Source organism: Ascaphus truei, chromosome 8 (assembly GCF_040206685.1).
Source record: "Ascaphus truei isolate aAscTru1 chromosome 8, aAscTru1.hap1, whole genome shotgun sequence".
NCBI classification, from domain to species: domain Eukaryota; kingdom Metazoa; phylum Chordata; class Amphibia; order Anura; family Ascaphidae; genus Ascaphus; species Ascaphus truei.
Genome location: NC_134490.1, coordinates 89,880,285 through 89,899,077, shown reverse-complemented (window position 1 = coordinate 89,899,077; position 18,793 = coordinate 89,880,285). Strand labels below are relative to the sequence as shown.

General features: G+C 44.2%; 1 protein-coding gene across 2 annotated transcripts in view; it reads left to right on the top strand.

Moving 5' to 3' along the window:
- Positions 1–18,793, top strand: part of PCDH15 (protocadherin related 15) — a 1,763,546-nt gene that overhangs the window by 1,253,237 nt on the left and 491,516 nt on the right. For both annotated transcript variants that reach the window (XM_075612935.1, XM_075612934.1), the window contains exon 21: positions 1,324–1,548. In XM_075612935.1, the coding sequence (XP_075469050.1) occupies positions 1,324–1,548 (225 nt within the window). The remainder of the gene's footprint in view (positions 1–1,323; positions 1,549–18,793) is intronic.

Genomic DNA, 18,793 nt, shown 5'->3' with positions numbered 1-18,793 from the left:
TGAGACTAGCTCCCACTCTTGAGGTGTCTTTAAAAAATGCTCGTTTTTAAAAGCAGTACTGATAACAGAGCTACGAGAATTCGAGTTGTCATAAAATAAATGCCAGGTGGAGGCTTTTTGGATAAACCAGATTTGCAGAGCGGGGGTGAAACCGCATCTAAAAAAGCCTTTTACGCATGGATTGGACTTGCAATACGGGCTTACAGAATAGCAAAACATCCAAACTGTTTGGAAACAGTGCTTTAGACATGGATTGACACAGCTCGTAGTTACGAGAATGGGCCCCTATTAGTCTTTGTGTGTTGCTGCCACCTGTGGTCACATGACCGCAGTGGTTGCGGCACTGAAGCATTAACGCTGTGGGAAGTCCCATTTTGAAGCATGGATTCCCTGCAGCTCGGCACTGTCACTGTCCCAAGCGTTGCAGACTTTTGCGTCTTCATCCACTGCACTGGCGACAGTGAGTCTTGCTACATCTGTAAGTCTTTTTCAATTTTTCAGGATACTGTTTCCATTGGAACTAGTTTAGAGTTAAATCTCGAAACCTAAATTCTAATAGAACTAAAAGTAGCTATGTTTAGGAGCTACTTTTCATCTGTTTAGTCTTCTATGCTGTGGCAAAGTTAATACAACAGTTTAAAATCAATTGTAATCAACTTGAGAGATTGCAGAATACACACTTACTGTAAATGTGACGGGAATTTCAGATAAATATTTGCTGAACGGTTTATATTTTCTACTGATCAATGCTTTAAAATGACCCATAACAAAAAGCAAAAAAAACTGTAAGCATTCAATTCCTTTTGTGACGGCTTCTCTAAGGGGCTTATGCAGAGAGGATCGAGATTAACAGGGAAAACGGCAATGAAATATCCACAAATTTGGGATATATTATGGCCGTATGCAGAAAGCGCCGTTACCTTCTTTTAGCAGATGGTAGTAAAATAGCCAAGTTTTCCTGGCTACCTGGAACACGCCAAAGTAAAGGGCAGAATGGCGCGTTCCAGCGCTTCGGTCCTTCTTGCATTGCACGCTAAAATAGCATGGCGCGTTCCAGGTACTCGCCACGAGTTTGCCGAGTTTTAAACCTCAGAAAAATTTTCAGGGCACTTTTAAAAATCGCGCCATTTTCTTCCGAGTTTCAGGATTTCTGCCAATTTTTTCGCCAGAAGATGGCGCTATTTCATTATCTATGCTCTCTGCATAAGCCCCCAAAACTCAGTATTTACATTTCCTGTGGTTCAATTCGTCTTGCCCTTCGGCCTGCTTTATTCACCAGTTTTCTACTTTGATTTTAACATTGATCTGTTTATTGTGTTTCAGGCAGAGGATGCGGATCTTGGTGCCAATATTACTTATCGGATAAGATCGCAGGAAGTTATGCAACTTTTTGCAATGAATCAATCAACTGGAGAGTTATCCCTTTTAAAGCCCCTTGATTATGAGTCATTTACTGGCACAGAGGCTGGGTACACCTTTCCTATTGAGGCTTTTGATATCACAGGAAGCATGCCTCCTGGACTTGCTACTGTAACAGTCAGAATCAAGGTAAGGAACATATGTCTATTAATTAAGAGAGTATTGGTTTATTCTCATACCCGATGAAGGATCCAGGTTTGAAAGCTTGTTACATTTCAACTATTTGTTGGTCCAATAAAAGGTATTATACTACCTACTACTTTCCCCTCCCTTTTAATTGGAAAAAAATACAATACACACAGGTATGGAGGTTCAAACAGCCACAACTTTTATTACAAAATACCAACTGAATGGTTAACTACTAACGTGCCAGAGTGCTCAACCAACCAGTTAGGCCAGCTGTGTCCAACTGTGACCTCCAGTCAGGTACCGCACACCCCCTGCCACAATCCGATCATCCATAATTAACTGTGAGAATGAGCCTCAGGTACCCACTGCCCAATAAATTCTGCTTTTACACCAATAAACGCCCCGCCTAGGCATTACAGTGCACATAGATCTTCCCACACCTCCTTTTTTCATTCTATATACAATTTCCACATTTCTGTGAGGGAGTTAACCCTTCAATATATATATATATATATATATATATATATATATATATATTGTTTTTTTTTTTTTTTTAAGGGAAAATAAAAAGCGCCACTTGTGAACTGGTGTATATATTTTGTAAATAATAATGTGTGTGATAATGTATAATTATAATACATTGAAAATAGATAGTTCTAGAGATTGAACCCTAGCCTATGTAATATAGAATAATTCTATTTGTGTAGTGCACAAAACAAATCAGAAAAAAATGTATACACTCTAAAAATACATACACAAGTGTAAATGCATATAATAATTTCCAAATTGGAAAAACATGTGCAAAAGTCCAACCCTTAGATGAGTCCTGATAAGTTCAACAGAACAGATATATACTCCAGGGGTCCACGGCTGCTCTCAAATCGAAGAACCGATTCCAATGATGATTCTATAGAAACAAAAAGAGCGCGCGCCCCATAGCGTAAAATTGTAAATTTAATATATAAATAAGGATTGGGGGAAGGATTAGGAACACTCACAAAGGTAGTAAATAACAAGCGTTGTGTAATAATATCACCACCAGCGAGGTAAGCACATCCTGGATCACAGCGACAGTTCAAAAGGAAAGTGCCTGCCGATTCACCAGTAGATGTTTATCCTCTATATGCCCCGCAGATGGTAAACCACGTGTCTGCTTCCAGTGTAGCTTACGAGTAAGGATACTACAATACAGCTCCTTGCATGCTTCGGCCGTAAAGTGTGCACTTGCGTGATGATGTAGTGTCGTGATTTTGCGTACCCTGACGCGTTTCATCACACTGGGCGACTTTGTCAAAGGGAATGTCATAAAAATGGAGGGCTGTTTATTTATACATATGCTACAGGGGTGATTGGTAGAATCTCCACAGTGGCAGGTCCCAGAGTGCATCCACCATTGTAGAGGCTACAGAAACCAGCCAATAGGGGGTCAGCAACCTCCCCCGACACTATTAATGTAAATACATATATAAACTAAAAGAATTATATGCTACTGTAGCTTTGAAATAGAGAGGATTATCTATACCTCATGACAATTATTAAATAATATAAAGTACATAGACGTGTAACACAAAATGAGTATATATAGAAAAATAATAACAACCAAAAATGCATAAACAATTATTATATATACACAATTCTATGTACTTAAAAAGGATAACAATAATAATATATATTATATGGCGGAAATTATATTAAATGTACATACATATCATCATTATTGATTACGAATAAAATATTATTATAAAATATACTAATTGGCGTAATAATCATATTAAATCAAGAATTATAACTAAAACAACATGTATATATATCATAGATTAATAATGTTAATTTATATTAATTATTATGTCCAAACATATGTGTAGACATAAATTTAATCCATGATAATTTCACCTAATTAAAAAAACCACAATGATTGCAGAGATGATTAAAACTGTGATACCTTAACTAAAATGTATAATTGTATACACACGGGTGAATCTGAATGATTAACCCCCCAGGCGCTCAGAAATAGACACAGTCCTGCTGGTTGATATAATAAGAAAGTCAGCTATTGATATTGGGACCTAGGCTATGGACAACCGCAAAAAGGTAGGTATAAAGTGTCTTTTCCCACAACCGGCTCACCGCGAGCACCATAAGTTTGGAACAAAGAAGACTCACATGATGATTGTTGGGGTTGTGTAAACCAAGCCTGTCAGGTCCTCCAGCGATGTGTTCGTGCTCCTGCTGGTAAATCCCTCCTGAAGTGAAGATGCGGTGCCTCTGCCTCATGAGCTGTAATCTTTACCGTAACCGCCAACCCTACACCCGCAGTAGCGGTGGGTGGTCACCTGACGGGCGTGAAGTGAAGATGCGGTGCCTCGGCCTCACGAGCTGATGTCTTCACCGCCACTTTGACAAAGGCCTGACAGGCTGAAACGCGTCAGAGGATCCGCTTGCACCTTGTGCAAATAGAGCTTTTTATTACTACACATTCAGCCTTCACTGTTTCATTTTCGGCTGTGCGGCGTTTTTCTCTCACCGAGAGGATATTCACAAAATGTATAATTGATAGGCAAATGTGTAGAGAGAAAGAGGAGAAGGGGATTATGGGGAGGGGGGGTTTTGGGGGAAAAGAGGGGAAGGGGGAGGGGGGCAAGGAGGAATATGGGAAAGGAAGGAACTTGGAGGAGGGGGAAAGGGTTAGGGAAGGGGGGGTAAACGGGGGGGGGGAACGGAGGATAGGGAAAGGAAAGTAGGGGAAAGGAATGGGACACCAATCTGGTTTGAATTGCCAGATAGGTAATAATAGGATAAGGAACCCACAGAGGAAAGAGTCATCCAGAGTCCAAAAAGGATCATACCAAAATGCTAGTATCCAGGCATTCATTTAGGCCACCCAGGACTAAGGTGCCCAACTGGTGGATCCAAAATGTCTCCCTTCGACACAAGGATTTAAAACGATCTCCTCCCAGAGCAGAAGGAGGAATGTGCTCAATGCCCATAATAGTCAATGAACCAGGATCCTTATTGTGTGTACATTTAAAATGTCGTGATAAATTATGGGCAATGACACCATTGATCACATTCCTCCTATGCTCAAGGAAGTGGGTACTAAGGGCTCGAGTGGTGCGACCAACATACTGCTGGCCGCAACCACATTGCAAAAGGTACACAACATAAGTGATATGTAGAAGCACATGCACACCGCTGGTAGGTGCTGGAGGGGGGTACTTATCTGCCGGTGCGCTGTATCCAGGGAGGTCCAGACATCCCAGAGGTACTTGAACAAAGGAATGGAAGCAGGCACACGGTCTTACTAAAGGTGCAGTTTATTGTGCCACCAAAGGTCCAACGTTTCGGAAAATAGATTGCCCTCTCCTTGATAAAGGCAATCTATTTGCCGAAACGTTGGACCTTTGGTGGCACAATAAACTGCACCTTTAGTAAGACCGTGTGCCTGCTTCCATTCCTTTACACAACATAAGTGCTCAGGCAGCTGATATTGCCTTTGACACCATATTTGCCACCTTTCTGAAGGGAGACAAACTCCGATTCGGTAACCAAATGTTTACATGTGATGCAGCGACCTCTACCACATCTGTAGTTGCCTGTTTGGCCCACAGGTGTGGCATTGGCAACCGCATTAACTGGTCTTAATTTGCTCGGAGCTAGTGAATTCGTGATATTTTTTGCCTTCCTATAAACAATGGATGCTTTCTCATGAAGAATATTTCATAAATGTGGATCACACTTCAAGATGCTCTAATGGGTATTAAGAATACCCTGAATTGATCTAAATGATTGGTTAAAGGTGGTTATAAACCTAGGACATCCATCAGTATTGGCTGATCTATTCCTCGGTACACCATAACCTGTATGTATTTTAGTGGAGCATTTCGATTTCTTGAGACTCAAACCTTGCTGAAAGAGTCCTCAACAAGGCCAGGATCGTAACCTTTCATCAAAAATGTATTGCTCAGATCTTTCAATTGACAAAGAAAATCGCTCTCTCTGGAACAGTTTCTTTTTAAACGATAAAACTGTCCCAGAGGGATATTCTTGAGCCACTGTGCATGATGGTTGCTGGATGCATGTACATAATTGTTAACAGAAACAGATTTGAAGTGGGTGGTAGCAGCACTATTTCCCTCTGGATCAGAGGTCAAAACCAAATCCAGAAAAACCACGGAAATAGAACTAATATCAAACGTAAACTTCAAACCCAAATCGTTATGATCAAAAGAACTCAGGACATCAGACAAAACTGTGACATCACCTTCCCAAATAATAATAATGCCATAGATGAAACGGCCATAGTATACAAGGCCCGCCCCCAGCTCCAGATTTTGCCAAATAGATGTTTCTTCCCAGTATCCCATAAAGAGATTGGCATAGCTGGGGGCGAACCTCATACCCATGGCCGTTCCACAGATCTGTAAATAAAATAAATCCTCAAAAGAAAAATAATTGAGAGTCAAAAAAAAAGTGATACTATCCAATATAAATTTCTTATGTGAAGTGGGAATAGAAGGCTGTGTTAAGCCAAAAGTCAATGGCTCTGATCCCCCTGGAATGATCTATACCTGTGTACAAAGAAGATACGTCACATCTAGCCCAAAGATAACTAGGCTTCCATTTAATCTCGGAGATGGAGTCGATGACATGTAGCGTATCCTGAATATGTGACCTGAGCTTAGCTACAAAGGGTTGGAGATAATACTCAACATAGGCGAGAGGTCATCGACCCCACCCCCAAGATAATGGGTCTTCCAGGTGGATCCACCAAAGACTTATGGACCTTGGGCAAATGATAAAAAATAGGAGTGCGGGGGTGATTAGAATAAAGAAATTTAAATTCAATTTTAGTTAAAACTCCTTCCTCCAAGGCTTGGGTCAGGTGTTGTTTTAAAACAACCTGAAAAAGTGTGGTGGGGTCGGCTGACAAGGATGAATAGGAGGCAGAGTCCCCCAGGAGTCGATGGGCCTCATCCAAATAGGGTAAAGAGAATAGTCCAGGCACACAGTTTTATCACAAAGTAGAAAATTTAATCCAGCATAAATCCAACGTTTCGGCTGCACACAGGCAGCCTTTGTCAAGGTGAGAGCTCTCGTGTGCCTGGGCTATTCTTTTTACCCTGATACCACTTGGGGACCTGGTAGGATGACCCCCCTTGGTCTGTGGGCACCAGCAGGTGACATTATAGTGCTTCATTGATTGTGTGCCAGATCACCTCTTTCTATTGACTGTCCTCATCCAAATAGGCCAATATATCCTGGATGACTATGGATCCACCCTTGTCAGCCTGTTTGATAATGATGTCCCGATTATTCTTAAGATCATTCAATGCATCCTGTTCACCTTTAGAAAGATTACGGTTGAATCTATAAGGTTTCATGCACAATGATTCAAAACAAATTTAATACTAGATTGTAAAATGCATCAATATAACCTCCATTAGCCTGATAGGGGAAGAAAAGCGATTTGGGTCTAAAAGGGAATGCATAATTGTTAAATCCCCATCTAGACCTGTATCCAATGGAAACGTGGGATGTATAGTTAAATCAAAATTGTCAAGAGCATTGTTGACCGATCCTGATCTTCTTTCTGACTCGATCAGCAAGTCAGTAAGAGCCTCTAAACAAACTTCTTCCTGAGTACTAGTGATAAATGTGGACCTCTCCAGTTGCTTGTTTTTCTCCTGAATATTAAAATGATGTTTAAGTGTAATTTTTCTAATAAAACTATTGAGATCCACAAACAGTTGAAAGGCATTAGGGCCTGTATTGGGAAAGTCCCTTCTCCAGAAGTAGCGATTGATAAGTAGACAATTCAAATGAAGAAAGATTAAATATTCCACTACTTTCTGGAAAAGTTAACTCTCCTGGTCTCCTTTTTCCTCTGGATGACTCTCCCTCCTCTCCCTCCTCTAATTCCCCTGCCCCTCTTTTTCCTGTGTGGGCTGGGTTGTTTGGAGCCCAAAGAGGATAATGTTTCCCCTTCTTTTTCTCTTTTTCCTTATCTTTTATAATCTTCTCCTTGCGCGGAGTCCTGTCTAAAAAATGTGTAGATCTCTGCGGATCTTTACAATCCTTGGGTCTAGCACCTCCATTAATATCAACGGGAACAGATTCCCTCTCTCTTTCCTCAGTGAGTACTTCTACCTCCAGCACAGTGAATTTGTTCACAGAGGCCTGGGCAATACCTGAATCTTTATTCAAGGATTGTTGAACCGGGCGATGCACCGGCCCCCTGGAACCAGATCCTCCGGCTTCCCCAGATCTTGTCTGATGTTTCTCATTTCCTCGTACCTATGAATGAGAGTAATATTTACCTTTTCTATTAAAACTATGGGCTCGCTTCCAAACGCTAATGTTGTCGGTAGCATAATCTTCTTTATCACAGTTAAGTTTATTGTGTTTCCTATCCGCAACCTCCTGTTCATAGATTTGTACTCGTTTGATGGTTAATTCATCAAATTCCTTAAACTCTTTATTATCTGAGTATGGTAACAATAATGGCTGAATTGAATCAATCTCAGCTTCAAGTGCTTTCCCTTTAGCATGTCTAAATTGAACTAAGAGTTTCATTAATGAGAATGAACAAATATCAAGTGTATTATTCCAACTATTTGAAAACTCCATATCTGTTTCAAATGTCAGACTTTTTGTAATCCTCAAACCACGTGGGATAATTTTCCTATCTAAATAATCTTGAAGTGAATAAGCATCCAACCAATGGCGCATCTCCTCCTTCATTAATCTTTCCAATTTAAAAAAATGTTCCTTAATGTCCAAATCTGTATCTACAGATATGCTAGTATCAAATACTGGGGAGGAGATGAGCCCATTTCTTCTAATTTGTATTTCTTTGGCTGTTTGCATCATTTTGAACGAATAGGGACTCTAGAATGATTAACACCTGTGTCAACTTAAAAGGCAGCTATTTGAGAGGACACGCCCCCCCGATGGTGAGTGGCAGCTTAGAGTGAGAGCTCCATTCCCCCCGGTGCATAATAGCATAAAATAACAGTTAAAACGCTATCGTCTCCTTAATAAAAGCTAAGCGCAACATACATCAACCTACAGAGATGGCTTCTACCAAAACGGTGCGTAGAAAAACACAGCCAGTATCTACATTTTTTAAAAGTAAAGGTACAGCTAAGGCCGGGACTCATGATTCCCCTGAGCAGCATCCAGCAGCAGACCCTGATATGGACAGTTCTGCAGAGGAGCAGGATGATATGGCAGTGGTGCGGACGAAAGACATGAAGGAGTTTTGCTCCAACATGAAAAAGTTCTTCAAGACAGAGCTCTGGGCACTAAGGAAAGATGTGGATGCCCTGGGGGAGCGTACTGATACCCTGGAGTCTAGGGCAGAAGAGAACACCAGCGCCATATCCCAGACACAAACACAAATGTCCACCCTTAAAGATCAAATCAGATCCCTGGAGGAAAAGATCGAAGACGGGGAAAATCGCGACCGTCGCTGCAATATCCGCCTGCGCGGGGTGCCAGAATCGGTCACAGATCCGGAAGACTTCGCCGCTAAGTGGTTGGAGCATCTGTTCCCAGACCTGACAGAAAGGGACTTAATGCTAGACAGATGCCATAGGGCACTCAGAGGAAGATCCCAGCAAGGGGACCCCCCCAGAGACATCGTTATGCGGTTCCACTGCTATCGGATAAAAGAACAAACATGCAGAATCGCCAGAGAGATGAAAACAGTGGAGTTTGAACACATCAAATTCCAAGTATATCAAGATTTGTCCCCAGCTACCCTGGCAAAAAGAAAGGCATTGACCCCCATAACTAGAGCGCTCCGGGACAAAGAAGTGCTGGTTCTGGTTGTGAAAAATGGTGTTGCACACACACTGAAACATGTGGAGGATGGAGAGGGATTCCTCCGTAAGGTCCTTGGCCCCCCGCAAAGCCCCCCTCACCTGGTAGCTGCTGAAGATGGCGCCCCCTCAACCTCATGGCGCGCAGCTGGGAGCCTACGATCCGCAGCTAGAGTTGTGGAGGAACCGCCGAGCTCCACATAGATTCTGCTAATCAACCCCAATAAACATCTAAATTCTCCCCCAAACTCCCCAGCAGGATCCTCTGGAAGACCCTAGCCAAGGGGTGCTTGTCCGGGAACCCCCATCGACCCCCCCATGGAGATAAAGAAAACTTTCAGCCCCCGCAGGTCTACTCACATTTTTTGAGGGGCAGCCATCTTCTCCTGCTCCTTCCCCGAAGCGAGCGGGAGCAGCCCTGCTCTTCGCGGGATGCCTCGATGACGTCACTGGCTCCCGCGAGACTTGAGGCGGGACGCATGCGCAGAGGGACACAGCGGCGACGGCACCGGGCGATGACGTGGCCGAAGCCCTAGACGGAACCAACGGAGTCTCACCAGCACCCGGATTCCCCCCCCTCCCCCCTGAGACCCAAATATGTCCCTGAACCGGCGAGATCTAGCAGCCGGACACACCAGGCGGCGCACCCGGCGATGGGAGCAGAATGAGATGGGACCCGCAGCAGGGGAACCCTTCCAGGCCGGTCCCGATCCCCTTCGACTGCGCAGCTGATTGCATGCGGTGACGCGTCGGCCACTGGGGGACGCAGGAGTATTGTGTACCCTGGCTCCAGCACGTCGCGCGATGTGGCTGGGGGCCATGGGGGAGGGGGGGAAGCGGGGAGGAGTGTGTGGGGGGGGGGGGGTGAGTAACAGAGATGCCCATCTGTATATGTGTCTGGATGTCTAGATGCCTGTGTGTGTGTGCCTAAGTGCGTGAATGCCTGCCTCTGTCTGTGTGTGTGCGTGTGTATGTATATAAGTGCCTGCCTACCTATGTGTGTGTGGTTATGTGTGTGTATGAGAGTACCTGTATATATGCAAGAGTGCCTGTGGGTATGTGAGGGAGCCTGTGTGTATATGTGTGAGAGTGCCTGTGTCTGTGTATGTATGAGAGTGCCTGTGGGTATGTGAGAGAGCCTGTATATGTGTGTGTGTGTGTGTGTGTGTGAGAGAGCATATGGGTGTGTATGAGAGAACCTGTGTGTATGTGTGTGAGAGTGCCTGTGGGTGTGTGAGAGAACCTGTGTGTGTGTGTGAGAATGCCTGCGTGTGTGACTGAATATGTGTGTTGCTTGTGATCAGCAACCCCAGCCCAAGCCCGTGAAAGGTGGAGGAGGGGGAAAGTAGCGGGTCCCTCCGCTCAGGCCGCGCCTCCCTGCCGTTCAGGCCTCCCGATCCCGACCACCCCCCGCTCCGTCTCCCGTTCCCTGCAGACCGCATATCGCGGTCGGTATATGTCGGCGCCTCGCCTGTCAGCAATGCAGGAGCGCTGAGTGAGGGAACGGGGCCTTGACCTTAGAGGGCTGACGGAGTGGGCTGATGGGCGGGGGAGGGGGGATGCAAATGCATGCCGGGGTCATCCGAGGGTTGGGGAATCGGTGGCTGCCTCCTGCTTGACCCCACATGGGAACATGAAACACCATTGGGAGATAGGTCTGCATGTAGTCGACTAACGTCAGCGTCATGTGCGCCAGTGGCCCCTCCGCCTTCTTGGAGGCCGCTTTTTGGTTACAACACATGCAGATCACCAGTACATTAAACGTTCACCACCCACACATTAAAACACAGAGGCACTTAAAGGAGGGGAGTCCGGCACCCTACCATACAGAGAGTACACATTCACATATAAGAGGATAATGAAAATTAGGTAACTGGTCCTCTGAACTCCTCACCAACAAGAGTGGTCGGGATTGGTGCTACGAGGACCGCACAATAGGAACCCTTTGGGGGGGCACGGTGCTCCTTACAACCTATACCCACACAGAGGGCAAAAACAGGAGGAGTAGGGAGAAGTGGAGTTTTGGGGGAAACTCTTTAGGTGGATGTTATGTAAATGAGAGTTTTTTATTGCTAAAGTTATAAGTTATACTGTTATTTAACTGTTGTCTGTTTAAAGGAGATGCGCCGGCAGGACAGTTCCCTGATCGGCGTGTATGTGTCCTCCGCTACGATCCCTACAGAATAGGGGTCGCAAACAAGTCCCAGGGAAGCCAGGACCCAGCAGGCAGGGAAGATCCCGTCGTCAGTCTGGGCCAAAGGATCCATCCCTTGGGCGCAAGGGCCACTCCCGGGGGCTCCCGGAGTGGGCTCTTGTCTTCATGTTCCTATTTGTTTTTTGTACATTACAGTATCTGTTGTTATGTGTCGTGAACCCAACCCCCTTGTTGTTGACCCTCATGTGCTACTCCCAGTCCCCCCCTCCCCTCCCCCTCCCTCCCCGTTGCCCCCCACTCCCTCCCTACCCTTCCCTCAAATACCTATCTACGTGTAAGCGTCCTGAAGACAGTGATCGTCCGGCCCTACACATGGAAGCCACGGGTAAGTCAAGCAACATAATGATGCGCGTAGTCACACACAGCAACAAATGGCGTTGACTTTTATATCTCACAATGTGCAGGGCTTTAACAACCCCACTAAACGCAAACTAGCCTTCACAGATTATAAAAGAAAACATGCAGATGTGTTGCTCCTACAGGAGACACATTTCAGCAAAACCAATACCCCCAAATATCTTGATAAAGACTTCACCCAGGTTTTTTCGGCCTCTGCTGAAGTCAAAAAGCGTGGAGTTGCCAACCTATTCCGTAATAGCATCCCTTACGAAGGCCTGATAACCAAACGGGATAACGATGGCAGATTTATTATAATAGTAGGAACTATTAGGGGACAGAAGATCACAATCGCCTGTATATATGCCCCCTGCGAAAAGAGTGCAATCTTCTTCGAGAAATTCTTTAGAATCCTAAACTCGGTTGTGCAGGGAAGCGTGGTCTTAGCAGGAGATTTTAATATGGTCCTACAACCTCACATGGACAGATCAGGTGGAGCTACCCTACACAATAAAGGAGCAGGTATATCCCTACGAAGAGGTCTCAAATGTAACCAACTAATAGACATTTGGAGAGAGCTACACCCAGCAGATAGGAATTACACATTCTTCTCTCACCCACATTGCTCATACAGTAGGATTGATTACTTCGAAGTGTCCTGTCACCTGGTCCCCAAGGTCACCCAAGCGGAGATCCATGATATTTCATGGTCTGACCACGCACCCATAGAGCTCCGGTGCAACAATATTCAAACGGGTAGACCAGGAACGAACTGGAAGCTAAATGAATCCATTCTAAAAATTCCAGAGATCTGTGATACTGTGGGTAATGAGATAGACCAGTTTTTCAAGGTAAATGCCGGCTCTGTCTCCTCACATCTGGTCCTCTGGGAGGCGCATAAAGCGACTCTCCGAGGTACCCTCATAAATATCACAGCTAGACGAAAAAAAGAGAGAGAAGCAAAAATTGTCACACTCCAAACTAAATTACAAACTCTCTCCGCCAAACATAAAAAGAAACTAGACCCGCAAACCCTACAAGAGGTAAAAGACACTAAAATTGAATTAAACATGATACTGACCTCCAGGGCTGATAATTCATTGAGTTGGTCAAAGAGGAAATTTTACGAAAAAGCAAACAGGCCGGATACGATGCTGGCCCGCATGCTGAAAGACAGGCAAATTAAATACAACATCCAAGCTTTACGCTTAAAATCTGGTACCCCTACTTCAAACCCACAGAAAATAGTAGATGAATTCGGCTCCTTCTATGAGACACTCTATAATGGTGAGAAAGTGGCACATAATCCTAGCACGAGCAGTAAGCTAAGAGATTTCCTGGCTAGCTCCAACCTGGTGAGATTGACAGAATCAGACAGAGCCTCCCTAAATGCCGACTTCACACACGAGGAGTTGACACAGGCCATTACGGAACTTAAACCTTCAAAGGCACCGGGGCCGGACGGCTTCTCAGGGTTATACTACAAGAAATTTATCAAATTACTTGCCCCAAGGTTGCTCCAAGTATTCAACGCTATTTTAGCGGGAGCCCCCATCCCCAGGGAGATGTTACAGGCGTCTATATCAATCATCCCGAAACCAGGGAAAGATCCACTAGACTGCAAAAGTTACAGGCCCATATCACTAATCAATACGGATATCAAGCTATATGCAAAATTATTGGCCAATAGAATATGTCTTATCCTACCCAGACTCATACATCCAGATCAGGTCGGATTTATCAAGGGCCGACAAGCCGCAGATAATACCCGTCGATTTATAGATCTGATAGATTTGGCCACTATTGACACTGCTCAAAGTATGTTGTTAAGTCTGGACGCCGAAAAGGCTTTCGATAGGATAGACTGGCCCTATCTAAAGGAGACGCTTGCGGCATTTGGCTTTGGAGATCGGGTGAGTGATGCGATTCTATCGCTGTACTCTAACCCCACCGCCAGAGTTGTACACCAAGGCTACCCCTCTCGGCACTTCCAAATTAAGAGTGGTACGAGACAGGGTTGCCCATTATCTCCCCTCCTATTCGCCCTCTGTATCGAACCCCTGGCGGCGCAAATCAGAGGAAACCCTGACATCTCAGGGTTAAACGCATACTCCCAAACCCATAAAGCGGCCCTGTACGCAGATGACATCCTCTTGATGATCTCGAAACCCCTCACCTCATTACCGAACTTATTTGACCTGCTAAACAGGTTTTCTAAAATTTCCGGCTTCAAAATCAATCAATCCAAATCTGAAGCTCTCAATGTCAATCTCCCCAGCCATATAGAAAAACTATTAAAACTAAACTTTAAATTTCACTGGCAACACAAATCTATAAAATATCTGGGTGTCCACATCACCAGAAACGTCAAAGAAATATACGACGCAAATTACCCCAACCTAATCCGGACCCTAAAATCAGACCTACAAAAGTGGACATCTAAAAGGATCTCCTGGATAGGAAGAATCCATAGTGTTAAAATGAACTTACTCCCCCGTATTTTATATCTCTTCCAAACTCTCTCAGTGCCACTCAGATTGAAGGATCTGCACTCACTTCAATCCGACATCTCCAAGTTTATATGGGGAGGTAAAAAACCAAGAGTCAGCAAAATTAATATGAAAAGGCCGGTCTTGGCTGGGGGTCTAGCGGTACCCTGCCTGTTATCATATTACAAAGCGGCACAGTTGAGCCAAATTGTGCAATGGCAGTCTGACCCGGGATCTAAGAGATGGGTCGAATTAGAGAGCGCAGCCTGTGAACCTATAGAATTACGTAATCTAATCTGGCTCCCCAAAATGGTGCGAAAAGGCGCCAATATGCCGCTATCCTCAATGACCAACTCATTGTCAATCTGGGAGGCCACAAAATTTAAACATTCCCTCACAACGACACGCTCTATGATGTCACCCCTGTGGAACAATTCCGGGTTCGTGCCGGGCCTATCGGTCGGTAATATCTCAATTTGGAAAAAGAAAGGTTATAATCGGATTAAAGATCTGGAAGGCCATGACAGAAAAATTAAGACGTTTGACCACATCAGATTAGAAAAAGAGATCCCCCACTCAGAATTCTTTAGATACCTCCAGATCAGGGCGTTTTATAACAAATTTGTCCCGTACCCACAATTGACATCCTTCGAAAAGCTCTGTCTGGCAGAGACCGACACAAAGGGACTTACCTCGCAGCTATACAGCGAAGTGATCAGTTCTAGCAAACAAGCCCATGAGATACCCTCATTTAGATCGCGTTGGGAAACAGACATCGGAGAATGTCTGGAAGATGAGGACTGGAGTGCTATTTTTCTAGCCACAGCAAAGTGCTCCATATGTACCTCCCTCAAGGAAAACGCATATAAGGTCCTGATGCGATGGTACCTTACCCCACTAAAATTATCAAGGTTCGTGCCGGGATCCTCCCCGCTGTGCCCGCGCCAATGTGGAGGATCAGCAGACCTGCTACATATGCTGTGGTCTTGCCCGCGGATCTCCTCATTCTGGGAGACAATTAGACTTTGGATACAGAGACTGTTTGATCTCACTATTCCCCCAGATCCGTGGCTGTTTCTCTTGAACAGACCACTAGCGGGTCTCTCTAAAGCTCATAATAAACTTATTGCTCACTTTGCACTCGCAACGCGGTGTGAGATCGCAGCACTATGGAAAAGCTCAGACATACCAACCATCCCAAAAATTCGGAATCGTATTTGGTTTATCTGCCAGATGGAAAAGTTAACGAGTCTGGTTAACGACACTGGCGACAATTATCTAAAAGTCTGGACGCCTTGGTTGGCACAGACAGACATCCCGGGGTTAGAAAGGGCATCAATCTGGCTATGATAGTTTCCAAGTCCGTTCTCCTTGGGAGAGGTGTGCTACACCCATGCTCGGCATAAGATGATTACATCTCAAACAGGTAACATACCTAGAGAGGCAGCGTAACAACTCTGAGACACACTCACGATCACTAGCATCCATCCCAATCCCCTCTTCCCCCCCTCCCCCCCTCTTCCTCTTGGATCAATGTTTGTCTACCGGTTTGTCCGTCCGTATGGCTGATTGTTTGTCGGTCTTCACGTTTGTTTGTCTACCCATGTAGTTGTCTACCTGTTTATGTATACGTCGTCTGGATGAGTCGTGTGTCAGCCGACTAATCGGCAGGGCGGTTAATTATTCGGTGACTGAGCTTTTACACCTGGTCCCCCCCGATTAAAAGGGGGGTTTGACACCATAATATGGACCCCGGAAAGTGAGCCGTGTCTCGATACCCCTTTAGGCCCACCAGTCTGACCACAGATTAAAGTTCTATTTCATTGATATTAGTAACATTATACTTCCAGATACACTGAGAATCACCATGATATAATGTACTTTGTAATGTATTGTATTGTATAATATTATAAAATTATAAACTAATAAAATTTAAGTTACAAAAAAAAAAAAAAGGCAGCTATTTGTGGGTTAAATTGGATAGACAAAAGGGAAAATAAATAGCGCCACTTGTGAACTGGTCTATATATTTTGTAAATAGTAATGTGTGTGATAATGTATAATTATAATACAGTGAAAATAGATAGTTCTAGAGATTGAACTTTGTGAGTGTTCCTAATCCCTCCCCCAATCTTTATTTTTATATTAAATTTACAATTTTACGCTATGGGGCGTGCGCTCTCTGTTCTCTTTTTGTATATATATATAAATATATATATATATATATATATATATATATATATATATATATATATATACACACTAGTATGCAGGCAGGCAGACCAAACCCTAGTTGTATGCTGTGCTAGGATGTGGAAAATTAACACCAGAGCAGGGCTTTAAACGGCAGGCAATGGTCCTTGTCATTGCTACCTGTTCCAAAGCCTGCAGAGACAGGTCAAGAGGCTGTGGGGACTGCTAGAAAGGTGTACCTGGGAGCTACAGAACTCTGCAGCTGTGAACCAGGTTAGCTAGGAGGATGTCAAGCTGCACAGAGGATGTGCCTGGGACAGGAGATGGACCTCAGGGGTCTAAAGTAAGGACAATTTAGTCTGCTTTTGGTGCACTCTCTATGACTCGGCTATCCCTGACTTTTTTTATACAGTAAGCGGGGTCGCCATTCCGAGATAGTTAAGGGCAAGATGCGTGCTGTGCAGTTAGAGCTCAGAAAGGAGCTAGGTATGTTTTTTTATTATTATTTTTTATGCCTGTAAGAATAAACCTGCTAACAGATTTGTATGCTTCCTGCTTTATTGTGAGAGCTAAGATCCTGCAACATGGCTGAGTTGTCACAATTTGGTGGAGAATGCAGGCACACTAAAAGGCATAGCATCTAAAAGGTATGTGAGTATTAAAAAGCAAAACAAACAAAACAAAAACAAAAAAAACACATAGACTGCTACAGAGACATCTACAAGAGGAATTAACTCTGCAAGTAAAGTCTGCCACACCTGCCTACCAGCTTTGATGGTTGCATATACAGAACAGTATTAATGCAGTAGCGTTAGTCAGTAGTGTGAAGAATATACCTGAGAGTGCTAGAATGGAGCATATAATCTGCATTGTGTAATGAGTCCGGCCACACGAGACAGTGTCCCTTCAAGAATGAGCATTCATAAGTGGCCCCGGAAAGGGCGCAGTACTAGAAGTATTAATGATGTAAACAGACCGGTCACACTGAACAGTGCCCCTTTAGGATTGATGATGCTGATAATTATCAAGATGACTCCTATGTGGCCCCGGAAAAAGAGCAACATCAGCAAGAGGAATATTTGTTCTAGTGAGCCAAGCAACTCGATGTGGACACAAGAAAGTTGTGAAAACATTTAAAGAGGATCCTGGGACATCAGGAAAACATGTGTCGGACAGGAGCAAAGATATAATGCAGGCCGGGTTAACTGGGAGATTTATCAGGAGAAAGGTAGAATCTCGAGAGGCTTCTCAGAAGCAGGGGCTGGGACAGAGCTACAGAAGGGGCCAAGATATTGGAGAGGGTCTGATGCTGAAGTTGTGTATGCTGAAAGTGCATCTATCCAGTTCTTACAATAATACCCCTTCAACAAACAGTAACAGGGAAGTGGACAAGGAACCAAAGAGTGATGATTCTTGAGCCACGCTGAAAATGCACTGCAACCTTCCAGGCATGACTGTTGTCTTCTCGGTGAATGATTAGATAAAGAGCAAGACGCCAAGTCTGAGCTACATAGGTGTCTGTCTGCAGCGATCACTATGTGTGTGTCTATGGAGAAGACAAAGCGTCACATGCAGATAGAGTTGGAGGTCGTGATGACCAGTCTGGAGAAGATAAACACCAATATTGTTATCTTGGACACAAAGCAGAGAAAGTCCGACAAAATAATTGCTGACTGGAAGCAGGGAGGTCTCCCAGAGAGAGGTTTGCAATCTGATCACAGAGCTGGAACTCTCATGCCATGCCATGATGCTGATGGAAAGTTCCTGAATAATTTAGAGACTGTAAAAAGAGAGAATAAAAGTCTGAAAGAAGAAATTTCATATTTGCTGACCAGGTCAGTAAAAAGAATGGGAAGCTTCATGAGCTTCATGAGCTACGTATAAAAAGTGAAGAAACTATTTGAACAATAAAAGTCAGGAATGCAGTTAGCACTGGAAGAAGCGGAGGGCGCCGTGGAGAAGGAAAAAGGCAAGTCCCTATGTTTCTGGTTTGAAATTTCTCATATCAGAACAAACAAACAAACAAACAAAGAAAGAAAGAAAGAAAGAAGGAAATAATTCTAATAATTCAGAAATATTAGAGAGCTCTTATCCAAGGATAGATCGAGAGAGAAAGTTATCTGCGCAAATGCTCCACAACTGTCCTCATACAGGCTGCCTATGGAGGGATGAATGCTTGTTAGCTTTAT